The sequence below is a fragment of the Adiantum capillus-veneris genome, chromosome 4, assembly GCF_014529385.1.
Source record: "Adiantum capillus-veneris isolate H3 chromosome 4, ASM1452938v2, whole genome shotgun sequence".
In the NCBI taxonomy this organism is placed as follows: domain Eukaryota; kingdom Viridiplantae; phylum Streptophyta; class Polypodiopsida; order Polypodiales; family Pteridaceae; genus Adiantum; species Adiantum capillus-veneris.
This window is the reverse complement of record NC_140934.1, coordinates 25671683-25687976: the sequence shown is the minus strand read 5'-3', so window position 1 is coordinate 25687976 and position 16294 is coordinate 25671683. Positions and strand designations below refer to the sequence as shown.

At 40.9% G+C, this 16294-nt stretch overlaps 1 protein-coding gene across 1 annotated transcript; it reads left to right on the top strand.

The window, feature by feature from the left end:
• The first annotated feature begins 3522 nt into the window (after positions 1 to 3522).
• LOC147458885 (pentatricopeptide repeat-containing protein At3g09040, mitochondrial-like) lies at positions 3523 to 6627 on the top strand. Its single transcript, XM_086510302.1, has 2 exons — positions 3523 to 3631; positions 3723 to 6627. Exons 1-2 carry the CDS (start codon positions 3578 to 3580, stop codon positions 6255 to 6257), a joined length of 2589 nt encoding a protein of 862 aa, XP_086366428.1. The 5' UTR covers positions 3523 to 3577; the 3' UTR covers positions 6258 to 6627.
• The last annotated feature ends 9667 nt before the right edge of the window (positions 6628 to 16294 follow it).

Genomic DNA, 16294 nt, shown 5'->3' with positions numbered 1-16294 from the left:
TTTTATCAAGTGTTTTTAAATGAATTAAACTAAATTTACTCTAACCTAATTCTCATTGGTCCACCTCTATGGCCATCCAATAGGATTTGAATGCACCTTGGGGGCAACTGGGCTAGGGAGCTGACATGTGTCCATTATGCCCTTTGTGTAAAGGGAGCTTGCAAGAGTGTGTGTGTGTGTGTGTTTCTCTCTCATCCCCTACATATATGGCTCGCCCCCTCCTAGATAGGGATGTGAGAAGACTTTTGAGTCTTCCCACAAGCATCCAATTTACCCTAAGGCTTGACCATTGGACATTACCTTTGAATTTTGGAGCCTTAGCATTTTGGAAGTCTTCATGGGCAGAACCTTAGGGTCTTTGAAGCCCATTGATGCACATTTCTCTTTTGCAGATGCCTCCCCCCCTCCCCTGGATTTCTATTTTCCCTCCTTTGGATCCCTAATGTGACCAGTCTTCCAGCCTAACCAATATTCTAGATTTTTCTCCCCTGGTTCTTTCCCATATTAAATGATCAGTTTTACATGAGAAAATTATTTAGGAGAATTAGATATGAGTTATTATGACATATGACCAAGGAAAGATATGCATCATAAGAATCCCATAGGGTACATATACTGACGTAAGCCTTGAATGTTAAACAACGGCCTCAAAAAAGAAAAGCAAAGTGGTATCGATTCAGCATAGGGGGGGAAGGAGAAAAAAATAAATAGAGAACAAGGGGAGGCAATAATCAGTTTGGTACCCCATTATGAATGTGATACGTAGTATAGGGAGTTCCCACCAGATGGACAAAGAGCAAGTCAATTACCTACAAAGGTTAGTTCCCACAAGCAAAAAGTGGGTAGTATCTGGGAAAGTTATAAAGATAGACCTAATGCTTAGTATATTTATCAAGCAAGGTTTTGGGGTGGGGGGGAGGGGAGAAGAGGGTAGGAGGGGGGAAAATTATGCCAAGGGGGAAACCATGATAATTTTCAGTCATAATCCAATCGAGGAAATCTCAAGGAAAGTCAATGACAAAAGTGTGTGTGTGTGTGTGTGTGTCCCTCTACTAATCATTCTCTAATCCTCAATTGATTCAAAATTTTAGCACCTATTATGTATTCATCTCTATAGAGTACTCACAATTACCTCTCTTAATGATCTCTTTCATATCATCATCTATTGACTACTTTGGTCATTGGTTTTGCGTAACTAGTACCCATGGATGAGGCTAGCCACATGCATGAAATAAATCTTGGATGATGGAAAAAACTTGGTTGGTGGCAAGGTTGCTAAAGAGATCTTCACGGTGGCAGAAGAAATCACGAGCAAGTCTCTAATGTGATGGTATAAGGTGCCTCTACAAAGGTTGCATAAGATGTCTCTAGGATCAATTTAATCCCTAGAGATATAAGGCAAACAAAAGGCAGAGATTACAACTTTCTTATGGAGTTAATGTTGCTTAGATTGCATCACTCCTTGTATATGTGTCACTTAATGTGATTGTACTACAAATAATAAAATGAGTGATTCTCTAATACATTGTATATGTTTTGCTGCAAAAGACAAATTAAATTTTTTTCTTTAAGGAATCTAAACTAGCTTGTTATGGCATACAAAATGCATAGATTACAACTTTCTTATGAAGTTAATGTTGCTTAGATTACAACACTCCTTGTAAGTGTGTCACTTAATGTGATTGTACTACAAACAAAGTAACAAGTGATTCTCTAGTACGTTGTATATGTTCCATGTGTGTGTGTTTTATGTTTTTCTTAAATGAATCTAATCTAACTTGCTATACAGCCAAGGTTGTGCTAAAAGTGACTATTAAGAGAATATTCTTCAATTTGAATGGGATAGTATTGACCATGAGAGAAAACTGTCTATCAATAGTGTTTAAATTAGGGAATGTGGTGGAATTTGTGTAGAGAGTTGTGTTTAGCTTTTGTTCATAGACATGAATCTTATGTAGATTACTCTGCTATTTGGAATTGGTAAAAAAAGTTTTCAAAATTTAAAATAAAGTGGGGATAGGTGTTAAACGAGCATCTCAAGATGGCTACAGAAGAAATGAACATCTTTTAGCACCTAGACACCATCTTGGAAAAGAAGGTATATGACCAACGCGACTACATGCAAGTGTAACTCATTGATTGCAATAGTAGCTGGAAAAAGTTTTTGTTTTTGTATGTATCTTCACACTACCCTTCTCAAGGGAAGGTGCAAAGGGGGATGGAACCCCTCTACAAGGGTTTTCACATAGGAGGGTGGGGCCGGGGGTTGGCGGATTTTTCTCTCTCCCTCTCTCCCTCTCTCCAAGACCCCATCCCATGAGGGAGCTATGCTCAATTTCATGCTAATTTGGCACCTCTATCATATGCATGTCAAGAATAGCTTTAAAGAAAAGCTCTTTTTATCTATGTGCTTTTTGGACTATTTTATACGTGTTTGTCATCCATTTAGGCTATTATGAAATTATAGAGTGTCTAACAATGTGCTTGCTGATTTTTTAATATTTTGAAATGTACAGTCTTGGAGGGGGGTGTGTAACATTTAATGCACTAGTAAATTGTGTGTAGCAGAAAATGATAAAGCATTCCATTAAGAATAAGTTCCAAATGAGCATAGAGACAGTACTTCATTGGAGAAAGAAACATAGCAATTTACACCTAGCTAGTTTGGCATAGACAATACTTGAAAAGAGAGAGAAATAGAAAATTGACAACAATTGAGGACCGGATTTACATGGAGCCGGTCCCCCCTCCAATTGCAAAAAGGCTTTGTATTATAGCTTCTCCCATCAAAGGAGACTTTTGTACAATACAATCGTTATGTTCCTTGACAAAACTCGTTGGTGCAATAAAGATGGAAGCTTCATGCACCAACTTATGCTTGAAAAACACACCTAGTGGACCTAGCCTCAGTTCCAAGACCTCACACACCTTCATAGATGGTGAGAGCTAACAGGGAAATGAGGAAATATTGAGAGGAAGAAGATGTATCTTATGAGAAAGAAAAATGGAATGGGCTGGATCGCCCCATTTTATGCAATAGGAGGGATATTAGGACAACATTACTAAGCTATACCGTGCATTCTAGACTGAAAATTTAGACCTAGAGGACCATATGACATATACAGATTGTTGGGGTAAAGGCGCTACTCCTCTGTGCGCGACCAGGTGGCCGGCCGCATGCTTATTGTGCATCTTTCCTTATTCTTAGATGCACAAAGAATAAGGAGCTCCTCACCCATTCCTTGAGGTTGCTCCACCCACACACCGTGCTTTTGCTTCTCCCCTGCCCTGCATCTACTGCACGACACTGCACCGCACATTGACGCTTCCGCGCACGAGCACACTCATAAGTGGTATCAGAGCTTCGGCGATCGGTGGCACTGGTCCCTTAACAGAGATAGAGCTCGACGCTTGGCAAAGTTAGATCGGAACGGTTCGGTGCTAATCAGACACGCCCTCGGAATTTTATATATATATATATATATATATATATATATATATATATATATATTCATGCTCTCCCTCTTACCTCAGGGTTCAAAGTAGCCCCCTGCATTAACGTGCGGGTGATGAGACGATGTGCCACTGTTTCGGTGAAGTGATGAGACGATGTGCCACTGTTTCGGTGAAGGTAAGAACCTATGTTTTTTGCACGCGCGCGCGCACGTACTTACACAATCGATTTGTTTCCTCTTTAAGCACCAGTGGATTCGTGTTCACAGAGCAGCGCCAAGAAAGCAGCAATATCTGAGAGGAAGAGTATGAGTCTTTCTTTTGTGAGCTCACTTAAAGACTGTGCGAAGAAGAAGGATTTGTACCAAGGCACTAGGATACATGCTGATATTCGTGATAGTGGGTTACTTGAACAGAACACATACTTAGGCAACACGTTAGTCAATATGTATGTCAAGTGCGGTGCTTTTGTCAGAGCACAACAAGTCCTTGACGAGCTTCCTGTCCGGAATGTAGTCTCTTGGAGTGCACTGATTGTGGGATATGCCCAACAGGGGTGGGGCCAGGAAGCGCTGAGCTGCTTTCAGCGGATGCAAAGTGAGGGCATCTCTCCAAATGCAATCACCTACATTTTCATATTGAAGGCGTGTGGCATTACGGAAGACATTGATATGGGCAAAATAATTCATGATGATATTAATAGTCAGGGGCTGTTGAAAGAAAACATTGAGCTTGGCAATGCCTTGGTCGACATGTATGCCAAATGCGGTGTGCTTCAAAGAGCACAAAAAGTGCTCGAGGAGCTACCTGTCCGCAACGTCGTATCTTGGAGTGCACTGATTGCAGGACATGCCCAACAGGGGCAGGGCCAGGAAGCGCTGAGCTGCTTTCAACAGATGCAAAGTGAGGCCATCTCTCCTGATGCAATCACCTACACTTGCATCTTGAAGGCATGTGGCACTATGCAAGATGCTGATATGGGAAAAAGAATTCACAATGATATTAATAGTCAAAGGCTGTTGGAAAAAAACGTCAAGCTTGGCACTGCCTTGGTCGACATGTATGCCAAATGTGGTTTACTTCAGAAAGCACAACAAGTGCTTGAGGAGCTTCCCGTCCGGAATGTCGTCTCTTGGAATGTACTGATTGGGGGATATGCCCAACAGGGGCGGGTCGAAGAAGTGCTGGGCTGTTTTCAGCAGATGCGAAGCGAGGGCATCTGTCCGGATGCAATCATCTATGCTTGCATCTTGAAGGCGTGTGGCACCACTCAAGACACTGATATGGGCAAAAAAATTCATGTTAATATTGTTAGTCAAGAGTTGTTGAAAAAAGACATCGTGCTTGGCAATGCCTTGGTCGACATGTATGCGAAATGTGGTGTACTTCAGAAAGCACAGAGAGTGCTTGAGGAGCTTTTCGTCCGAGATGTCGTCTCTTGGAATGCACTGATTGCGGGATATGCCCAACAGGGGCAGGGTCGGGCAGCCCTGGGCTGTTTTCAGCGGATGCGAAGCGAGGGCATCTCTCCAGATGCATTCACCTACGCTTGCATCTTGAAGGCATGTGGCACTATGCAAGACGGTGATATGGGCAAAAGAATTCATGATGATATTGTTACTGAGGGGTCGTTGAAAAAAGACGTCTTGCTGGGCAATGCCTTGGTTGACATGTATGCCAAATGTGGTTTACTTCAGAAAGCACGAAAAGTTCTGGAGGAGCTTCCTTTCCGGGACGTCGTCTCTTGGAATGCACTAATTGCAGGATATGCCCAACAGGGGCAGGGCAAAGAAGCTGTGGGCTGTTTTCAGCAGATGCGAAGCAAGGGAATCTTTCCAGATGCAATCACATATACTTGCATCTTGAAGGCATGTGGCACTACGCAAGATGCTGATATGGGCAAAATAATTCACGATAGTATTGTTAGTCAAGGGCTGTTGAAAAAAGACAATGTGCTTGGAAGTGCCTTGGTGGACATGTATGCCAAATGTGGTTTACTTCAGAAAGCACAAAAAGTGCTTGAGGAGATTCCCTTCCAGGACGTCGTCTCTTGGAATGCACTGATTGTGGGATATTCTCAACAGGGGCAGGGCCATGAAGCACTGGGCTGTTTTCAACGGATGCGAAAGGAGGGCGTCTCTCCGGATGCAATTACTTATGCTTTGATCTTGAAGGCATGTGGCACTACGCAAGACGCTGTTATGGGCAAAATAATTCATGATGATATTGCTAGTCAGGGGCTGTTGAGAGAAAATGTCGTACTTGTCACTGCCTTGGTTGACATGTATGCCAAATGTGGTTTACTTCAGAAAGCACAAAAAGTGTTTGAGGAGCTTTCTGTCCAGGATGTGGCCTCTTGGAGTGCACTGATCACAGGATATACACAACAGGGGCAGGCCCAAGAAGCTCTGGGCTGTTTTCAGCAGATGGAAAGTGAGGGCGTCTTTCCAGATGCAATCACCTACGCTTGCATCTTGAAGGCATGCGGTACTATGCGAAACGCTGATATGGGCAAAAGAATTCACAACGATATTGTTAGTCAAGCGCTGTTGACAAAAGACGTCGTGCTTGGCACTGCGTTGGTCGACATGTATGCCAAATGTGGTGTACTTCAGAAAGCACAAAAAGTGCTTGATGAGCTTCCTGTCCGGGATGTCATCTCTTGGAACGCATTAATTGCAGGATATGCTGAACAGGGGCAGGACCAGATAGCTCTGGGCTGTTTTCATCGGATGCAAAGTGCAGGTGTCTCTCCAGATAAAATCACCTATGCGTTGGTCTTGAAGGCTATGCTTACATCTTGAAGGGATGTGACATTACGCAAGACCTTGATATGGGCAAAAAGATGAAATCACCTATGCTTTGTTCTAAAAGCTATGCGTAATGTGGCATTATGCAAGACACTCACATGGGCAGCAAGGCCCCAGTCACTCATGAACACTCGCCCTGCATTTTTGCACGATAACAAGCTTCATGCTATTGGGCTCTGCACTGTTAACCCTCTTCAAATCCCCTCCTCAAATAGGTTACCCGCCTCTGGGCCAGCTGTTCACCACTTTATCCAACAAGCTCATCCGAAACTGGGCCCTACCACTCGAGCTGATGAACTCAGGTAAGCCGCAGAGAGAGAGAGAGAGAGAGAGAGAGAGAGAGAGAGAGAGGAGGAGGAGAATTTTAACGTCGTAGGAAACTATCCCAAGAGACCTTATAGATCTATCCGACGAGGAGAGTTGAACTAAGACCTTGAAGCAAAAGAGAGAGAGAGAGAGAGAGAGAGAGAGAGAGAGAGAGAGAGAGAGAGTATTATTGTCTACTAGGGGCCAAAGTCAGGCCTATGAGAATTTTAGAATGTTTTATAATGAGAAGAGAGGGTAGCTTGTAGCGACAAAAGCAATGGAGAGAGAAGTAGCTTGCACAATATGTATGCCACATCTGTTTTTCTATAAGAATATCGATCCAACTATTCATCTCAAATGTAGACTCAAATAGATGGCTAGCAATCTTCTCCTAGTGCCAAAGTTAGGAGATAGCCAAAATTCTACAATTAGGATGAATTGGTTGCTTAATAATAGACCTATCGAATGTATCACTACCACTTTCATCGGCAGTAGTAGAAAATTGCAACAGATGAATCAATCAAAAAATTGACAGTTGTTACTATCAAGGAGATGGTAAGAATTGCTGATGCTGCTCTTATTGTAAAATCTCTTTAACATTATCAAGTCCTTAAGAGTCAGTTAAAGCTGGGCAGATGTGCCAGTAAATGAACAAAGCATTCTTCCTAAAGATTTGATATATAAGACTTGGTGGAGTGTCGAAGAGTTGAAAAACATTGCACTCAAATTTCATTGCAAATGCTCAAGTAAGAACCTTCTTTTGCACAACATTTGTTCATACATTTCTTCAAGCATAGTTCATCACTAGTATGTTATTTCTTGCCCACATATACAATCCACTTGGAGGGCTTTCATGAAGTGGGGAAGAGCAAAGCACTTCAATAGCTGTTAATATGCTCAACATTATCGCAAGAAACCTCACAGCTGTATTGAAAATTTTGATGCTAAGTTTTTCCATTTCTTGCCGAGTTATAATATTTTTTTCAGCTTTTTTTGTTACTGCAATAGAAGGCAACTAGTCAATAATGAACCCATATGTCCACTCCATTGCTTCACTTCTGGTTTCTGTATACTTGTAATGATCATGCGCTATCACGGTGGCATCCCACATGCATGGCATTATCTAAATTGCATCCAGTTCAGGCCGGGGACCACATTGGTCGGTCGGGCACTTTGTGTCCATAAGGGGCCCTTGTCCCCCCCCCCCCCCCCCCCCCAACACAACACTATCTAACATGGGGTTTTAATGACGTGGGGGCAGTGGGATCAACGACACACAATGTTGCGTATGGATCTCGAGGAAGAGCGAAGGCTGGCTTAACGTCATCGAGTTGATCCGCCCCACTCATGCCCGCGATCTAAACTCAAGATGCCACATACCCACGTGGGTTTCTTAGTCCGCAAAGCTATTTCACGTCCGCATAAAGTGAACTTAGACAAGAAAGGTAGGGGGAAAAATAAATGCGGACAAAAAAATTAAACTTGGACAAATTGAAGGTGTCCGAGTTTCATGGGAAACATGCTTCACTTCAGCGTCACTAATCCCACCGCTTGGACTTTATTTAATACCCCATGTCCCCAAATAATGGTTCATGATGATCTCTTTTCTGACCAAAGCTATGGCTATTCTCCTAGAGAATACAAGAGGGGAGGACATTGAAAATCATACTCTGCATGGCAAAGGTCACAAAAGCTCAAGAAGTTCAAAGAGGGAGGAAAGAGTATCTCTTTTCTCACCTATGATGGCACCTTTGGTGCCACAGACAAAGTATTGGTCTCCATCGAGCAATTTGATGTGGCCTTTGGAAACGAGGGCTTCACGAAGTCCTTCAAGCTATGCCATGTAGCTATGCACTTTCAAAAATTGGCTTGTCAATGGTGGGCTAGCCTTCGTGGCAACGGAGAATCCCCAAAGACATGGAAAACTCTACGAGTTTCCATCATGAAGCAGTTCGTTGCAAGCGATGCGAAGGACAAAGTGCTCATCGAATGGTGCAGTTTGAAGCTTCTCTCCCATGAGTCTATTCACAAATATGTGGACAAGTTTTGGAACTTACATCTCAAGGCTACTGTCTTCCAAAAGATAGACTTTGCCGAGAAAAATCAACAATTTTGTGCGGAATTACTTGAAGAGATGGCCGAGTATGTCAAATCTCAATGGTCTGGTTCTATCACCGAAGTAATCCACCACACCATGGTTGATTTGTGCATCAATTTTCAACAAGGGGCTAGACGGAATGTCAAGCCCATGGAAAATAAAGACAAAAATGATGCAAAGGAACAAACCAATGCCCAAAATTCTTCCCAAGGCAATTCCAACAACAACAACCGGTCCAAGGAGAAGGGAGTTTACAAAGGTAAAAACAAACTCTCTCATGAAGAGCTTGAAGCTTTTCGCAAGGACCATAAATGTTTTAATTGTGGAGAGCAAAGACATGGCTATCGTTCTTGCCCCAAGAGAAATGCTCGCAATGAGACTCCTAGAGCTTCCACCATCGAACCTCCAAAAGAGGATGCTCATTGCAAAGGTGCACCCCTCTCCTATGCTTGGGGAAAGGCAAGGGAGCATGATGCCTTCATCTTATTTGACCTTGGCTCTACTCACAACTTCATATCAACGGAGTTGGCCACCAAGTTGGGCATCCAAGCTTTCGAGATGGGAGATGCTGTAACGGTCAACACTGCTTTCAAGGGACATCGAGCCTCCGTTAGTCCCTTGATTGGGAAGTTGAGACTCCATGTCCAAAGCTATGTCGACAAAGAAGACCTTTTCATCTCTCCTCTCCAACATGAGGATGCTATTCTAGAGGCACCATGATTCAATCGCATGGCTACCAACATGAAGTTCCCTGAAAGGAGAATCTACTTCACCTACAAGGGAAAGAACATGTATATAGATGATGCTAGCGAGTTTGATCGTACTATACCACTTATAAATTCACCTGCTTTTGATAAATCAATGAAGAGCTCAGTTTTTGCTTGCATGATTTTTGTCAAAGAGTCCCTAAAAAGTCCTAATGTTTCATCAAATGTAAATGGTAGGAATCAAGAAGAGTTATAATTGTCTAATTTTTAGAAGGATTCCAAGAAGTGTTCATCGATGATATCCCTATGGACTTACCTCCAAATTGAGGGGATGATGACCATAGAATTGAGCTCTTACCAAGAAGCTCACCGCCTAACAAGCCTTCTTATAGAGTTTCTCAAGCTCAACAAGAGGAGATCATGAGGCAAGTACAAGAATTGGTTGACAAAGGGATGGTGAGGCCTAGATCCTCTCCCTTTTATTCTCTAGTCCTATTAGTGCAAAAGAAAGATGGTTCATAATGTATGTGTGTGGACTATTGAGCACTAAACCATATCACTATCAAAAACAAATTTCTTGTGCCTCGGGTAGAATATCTGTTTGATAAGCTACAAGGCTCTATCTACTTCAGTAGGACTGGCCTTGAAAGTGGCTATCATTAAATAAGGATAGTGGATGAAGATATCCTAAAGATCGAGTGTCACACAACGTTTGGTCTTTATGAATATCTAGTCATGCTTTTTGGCTTGACTAATGCACCAGCCACGTTCAATCATCTAATGGAGAAAATATTTAGACCCTACCACAAATTCATTGGAGTGTTCTTTGATGATATCATCATATACTCCAAGTCCTTGGAGGAACACAAGCAACATCTCCAAGTGATTTTTCAAGCATTGAGGGAGAACAAGCTTTTTCTCAACCAAAAGAAAAGTGAATTTTTTCTTCAAGAGATTCAATACTTAAGTCATATTATCTCTCAAGATGGTATCCATATGGATCCATCGAAGTTAGAGGTAATAAAAGCATGGCCTAATCCAAGAATCTACATGAGCTAAGAAGCTTTATTGATATGTGTGCATACTATAGATGCTTCATAGAAAAATTTTCTCAAATAGAAGGAGCATTACATGACTTAACAAATAAGAATGTTAAATATTCATCGACTGCTAAGGAACAAAATGCTTTTGAAAAACTTAAAGAGAAGCTTACCTCCCAACCAATCCTCATGCTTCAGGATCTCTCAAAGCCATTTGAGGTCCAATGTGATGCTTGTGGTGATTGCCTTGGAGCAGTCTTGCTTCAAGAAGGGCATGCTATAGCATATGAGAGCCAAACGCTCAATACAGATAAAAGAGTCTTGGATATTTATAAGAAAGAGCTTTTAGCTATTCTACATGCCCTAGACAAATGGAAGCACTACTTATTGGGGACTCCATTCATTCTACGAATAGACCACCAAAGTTTCAAGTACTTTCTGACGCAAACCAAACTTTTTGACAAACAAATGAGGTGGGAAAATTTTCTTTTGCAATTTAATTTCCATATTGCTCACATTGATGGTAAGCACAATCAAGTGGTCGATGCACTTTCAGGAGGACCAAAAGTTAATGCGGTATCTATAGCAACTCACAATGATCTATCTTCTATGATAGATAAGTATGCTACTGACCCTGACTTTAGAGACATAATGTCTGTCCTTGTTTTGGGGAAGAAAGAGGAACCACTCACCTTGCATGATGGTTATCTTCTTCATGGAAATAGGCTATGTGCTACCCACTTCCTTCGTGAGAAAGTCATGTATGAATCCCATGCTCCTCCCAATGCGGGGCATAGGGGCATTCAATCTACTCTCTGAGGAGTAGAAACGTACTTCTATTGGCCTACCATCAAACTGGACATACAAGAGTATGTTTCAAAATGTATAGTATGCCAAAAGACCAAGTATGATAGAGGGAAGCAACCTGGATTATTCCAGTCATTGCCTATCCCAAATTCATCATGGGAGAATATATCCATGGATTACATTGTTGGATTACCCAAGTCTATTCATGGAAATACGGGAATATGGAAAATAGTCGATAGGTTTAGCAAGCAAGCACACTTTATTCCTATCAAAAAGACTATTAAGACACACCAAATGGCAACTCTCTTCATATCATAGATTTTCAAACACCATGGATTTTCGACATCCATCATGTCAGATAGAGATTCTAGAATGTCCAGTATTTTTGAAAGGTCTCTTTGAAAATCTAGGAACAAGATTGAATTTCTCTTTGACCTAATCCCCACAAACGGATGGCTAAAGCGAGATAGCTAATCTTACGATACTCGATCTACTAAAGACTTATGTTACAGAAGTAGATCAACGCTCAGAATGGAAAAAGTACTTACCTCTTGTAGAGTATGCCTACAATAATACTGGACATACTTCTACGAGAAAAGCACCTTTTGAAATAATTGAGGAAAGACCTAAAAGTCCCTTGCTACTTAAAGTACATGGGAAGATCTTCGCTACCGATGAGTATAGCCGTGACTTACAAGAATCTTTTCAAAAGATTAAGGAGGCTATATCCATCTCTCAACCAAGGAAAAAAGCTACTGTTGACAAGCACAAAAGGGCCTTAAAATTCAAAGAAAATGATTAGGTGTTACCTAAGTTTTTTAAGGCTCGATTGAGGCAAACGACAGGCAAAAATCCTATGGGCCATCAAAAGTATTATGCTTAGCTAGCAAAAAGATACTATGGTCCTTTCCAAATCTTGAAGCCCATCAATGAGATGGCTTATCAACTCAAGTTACCCAACCATTGGCTCATACACAATGATTTTCATGTGAGCCTACTTAAGCCCTACAAAGGAGAGCCACCAAGTGAACCAATGATTGAAGACCATCCCGAAATCAAAGACCAAGAAGAGGTGCTACAACCCAAAGCTATCCTTTGGCATGAAGACAAGGTACTACGACATGGTAAGATTATCCAACGGTATCTTATTAAGTTCAAAAATTATCCTTTTGAAGATGCTAAATGGATGCAAGGAATACAGCTTAAGGATAGTATGAACCTTGTCAATGCTTACAATGCTACATTAGAGTAAGCAAATGTACAATTTTCTTTCAAACGATCAATGTTTTCGTCTTATAAGACTGGTTTTCTTTTTATCGTGCAAAAATTTAAATAGCATGCATGGTTATAACCATGTTTGTGATAACGATGTCTCTCAAACACCAAGTAGAATTTGTCACTCTACTTGGGAGAATGAAATGGAGTAAAGAGCAGACATGCTTGCGGTAGCTATGTCTCCCAAGCACCGAATGGATTAGTCATCCATCTTGGAAAGATGTCGTAGGGTAAAAAGGGATCCTCTACCCATTAAGAAAGGTTGACTAATGACTAAGGCTTTATCTCTTCTACCTCATGGTCAAGGACGACTATGATTTCAAGAGAGAGGTAATGTAATAAAATCTAATATCTAACCAACTCAAATGATTTTCTCATATTAAACTGATCACTTAATGTGGGAGAATAAACGGGAACAAGTGTTAGAATATAAACATGTGCTTTCAGATCTTTCTCAACACGTGGCAAATGGTAAAGGGGTCCAAGTGAGAGATGGTCTGTCAAAGAGCACGGCTAGCTAATGGAGCTTAAAGACCATAGGGTTAGCTTCATTAAAGACCTCCAAAGGTTAGTGTTAAAAAGTCCTTTGACCTTAGGTAAGTTAGGGCTGAGATTGAGGTGGGAACCCGGCCCAAGCTTGAGGCTTCCTGAGGGATCCAATGATAAATAAGTTAATTTAATTAATTGTTTTTGTATTTATCAAGTCCTTTCTCTCAAAGGGGAAAGGGGGACACTTGTCCCAAGACTAGCATGCTTGCTTGTGATTGGCTAGGCCTAGAGGGGTCCAATGAGCTTCAAGCATGAGCTACAAGGGGGGGTTGACCAAAGCAAGCTAGGGGGTTTCTTGAGGGATATACACACTCACACACACTCTCATTGTGTGAAGTGCAAAGTGCAAGAGCTATATCTCCTTCTCCAAGCAAGTAGAGAAGTGGAGAGCCTACACCAACACTCTTGGCTATGGAATGCGAATCCAACCAAGAGCCATGCGTCAATGTTTAAGCTTGCCATCTTCTCCATCTTCATTACTATGCTATTATGTATGATAGCAAGAAGAGTGCTTATAAGTGAGGAATTTATTCTTTCTCCTATGAAATGTTTCTTCTTCCTCTTTCCTATCCTCATTCCCTTCTAGCTCTCTCCACCTTTGAAGGTGTTTGAGGTCTTGAGACTGAGGCTTGGGATAGTTAATGCTTTCCACAAATTTTATGTTATGTTCGTGATGCATGAAGCTTTCCATCTTCATTGCATCACCTAGGCCACAAGGAACACAAAAGATCGTATTGTACCAAGTCTCTCTTGATGGGAGAAACTATAATACAAATGCCTATTGGAGGGGGGACCGACTCCACATAAATCCGGTCCTCAACTGTTGTCATGTTCTCTAAACTCTCTCTCTTGAAAAAGTATTGTTCATGCCAAGTTGACTAAATTCTATTTTGATGTTGCTACCATTAATTAAGTTCACCCACTATGCTCACAAAGTAATTTCACAAAAGTGCTTTCTCTAATTTCCGCTACTCTCAAAGTTAATAGGCCATTTCCATTAGACTCCAATCCAAGAGCAAATGAACATCTCCAATCCCAGAGACCAATATCGCCAACCTAGGAGACGAACCATCCCTTTTCCAAGAGAAAATCCACACTTCCCTTGAAAAAATGCATAAAAATTGAGACTAAGCTATTCCAAGCTATCTCCAACCAAATACATTGAGAGGTAAAGGCAAAAATAAAAGCTAGGAATGTCGTCATAGGTGTAGTCACAAGAGACTAGAAGGTTGCTTTTCTTCTTCATCTTCATCTTCATCTTTGTCTTCTTTTGCAAGACAAAGTATACTTCTGGGCCTTGGATTGCTGGTGGTGCTGCCTTTGTCTTTCTTGAAGCACTTGGAAGGAGGATACCACCCTTCTTCTTGCAAATGCTGCAAATATTTGAAGCTAAGAAATCTTGGCTATGTGTCGTTCTTTGCCACACTTGAAATAAGTTTAATTGCTAGAGCTAACTGCAAAGCTCCTCCACCTAAAGTAGAAATCCTCCCCTGCTTCTTCTCCTTGGTCATTAAAGAGTTGATCACATCTTGAGAATCTAATGTTGGATCCTTCTCTTTAATAATGTGGTCAAAGCTAGATGGTAAAGCTTCTAGAAAAATTACAATTTTATTCTCCTCTAGTACTGTAATGCTCACATAAGCTAGCTATGTGGTTATACTTTTGAAGCGATTGACCAAGCTTGCAACATTTTGTCAGGTTCCATTTTTAATTTATATAGATCCTTTCGTAAGCTCCCTTTGCTTCTTTTTTGGCTCCAATTTTTTTTTCCTAGTGCCCCCCATGCGGTTGAAGAGGTTTCAGAATCATCGGTAAAGTATACTTAATTGTCATGTAGTGCAACGATTATGATTCCTAATGCCTGCTCGTCTTTGGCCTGCCATTAAGTAGACTTTCAACTTGGTATGCCAAGTGTGAAAGCCCTCACCATAAAATTTTCTAAGCCCTTTCTCTTCCATTATGCACGACTAGAAGGGTCTTAATGTTTGGAAACTCTCCAATCACCAATGTCTACCTCTTTTACAAAAGCACAATAACCTTTGAGTCATATGTTTCAAATGTTTTTTGTGTGAGGATGCAATTCCTTGATACAAAATGGGAAAGAGAGAGAGAGGGAGAGAAAGAGAGAGAATATCCCTTTATGATGTGAAGCACCTCTTCACCAAGGGTGAGGTCACTCTTCACAAAAAATTGCTTTGTATTTTCTTCGACTTGCTTCAGTCCTTCAAGCCTTTTCTTTGCTGTGGGAAAATTCAAATTGCTTTGAATTTAGAAAAATTAGAAAGTGACTTATATCTCCAAAGTCACCTTAAAAACTTTTTTAAAACCCTTAAAATTGACTAAAAATTATAGGTTAAAATAAAATCTCATGATTAAACAACACAAAACACCATCTACATGTGTTGGTAATTGCAGAGGAATCAAGTTGAACATTTTTGCTCAAAACATATCAAAAAATGAAATGCTTCAAAAAACTTGAAAATGAATAAATATGCCCAAAGATGAGGTTCAAAACAACATATTTATTAATGGAAGAAAAATCCAATTACAAGCTTTTACAGTTTTACATCACTGGAACGTAATGTCCTCACAAGAAGAAAGCTTTTTTCTTTTCTAAACCAAACAACCTTGTCATTGTAAACAAAGAGGTATAGTTTGGGCAACGCATATCTCAAATTGAGATACTCAAAAATATGGCCAAGGTGCCAGTTGTTATTCACAAGTTGTTATTCACAGAGAAGTTGTGCACCATATCATCATGGAGACATATTTGAAGGTCAAGGGTCTCTCAAGCAACAACATCACAGTCGAGTGGCTATCATACTCCCATCATTTTCTTCCATTTTTTGTAGGGAAAAAACATTGACAAGTTTTGCTTTGCAATAAAGTATCTAAACACCAATTTCTCCCCAATTACATAGCACTTAATATTATCTCCTTGGTGGTTGATCACCTTGGTCTCCCATCCAACTGACTTGTTCATCACAACATCCCTTTGCAAATCTACACTGTTGGTGTCCTTTGATATACACAAATACATGAAGAGATATAAACCATGCTACCATTGCTTTGTGTGAATTGTAGGTGCACTTTATGGTTGCATGCACATCTACCTCCATTCTCCTTTTAGTTGTTTCTATCAATGCATTGTTTCGTGTAAGCTATTCAAAATTTTCCAGGCTTGGTGAGTGAATTGGAGATAGATTACCATACCCATTTTTCCTAAGCATGACATAAGTATGGCTATAA

Coding starts and splice junctions, on each gene's coding strand:
- LOC147458885 (XM_086510302.1), top strand. CDS start 3,578: ATGTGCCACTGTTTCGGTGAAGTGATGAGACGATGTGCCACTGTTTCG. Junction 3,632..3,722: donor GTGCCACTGTTTCGGTGAAG/GTAAGAACCTAT, acceptor TCGTGTTCACAG/AGCAGCGCCAAGAAAGCAGC.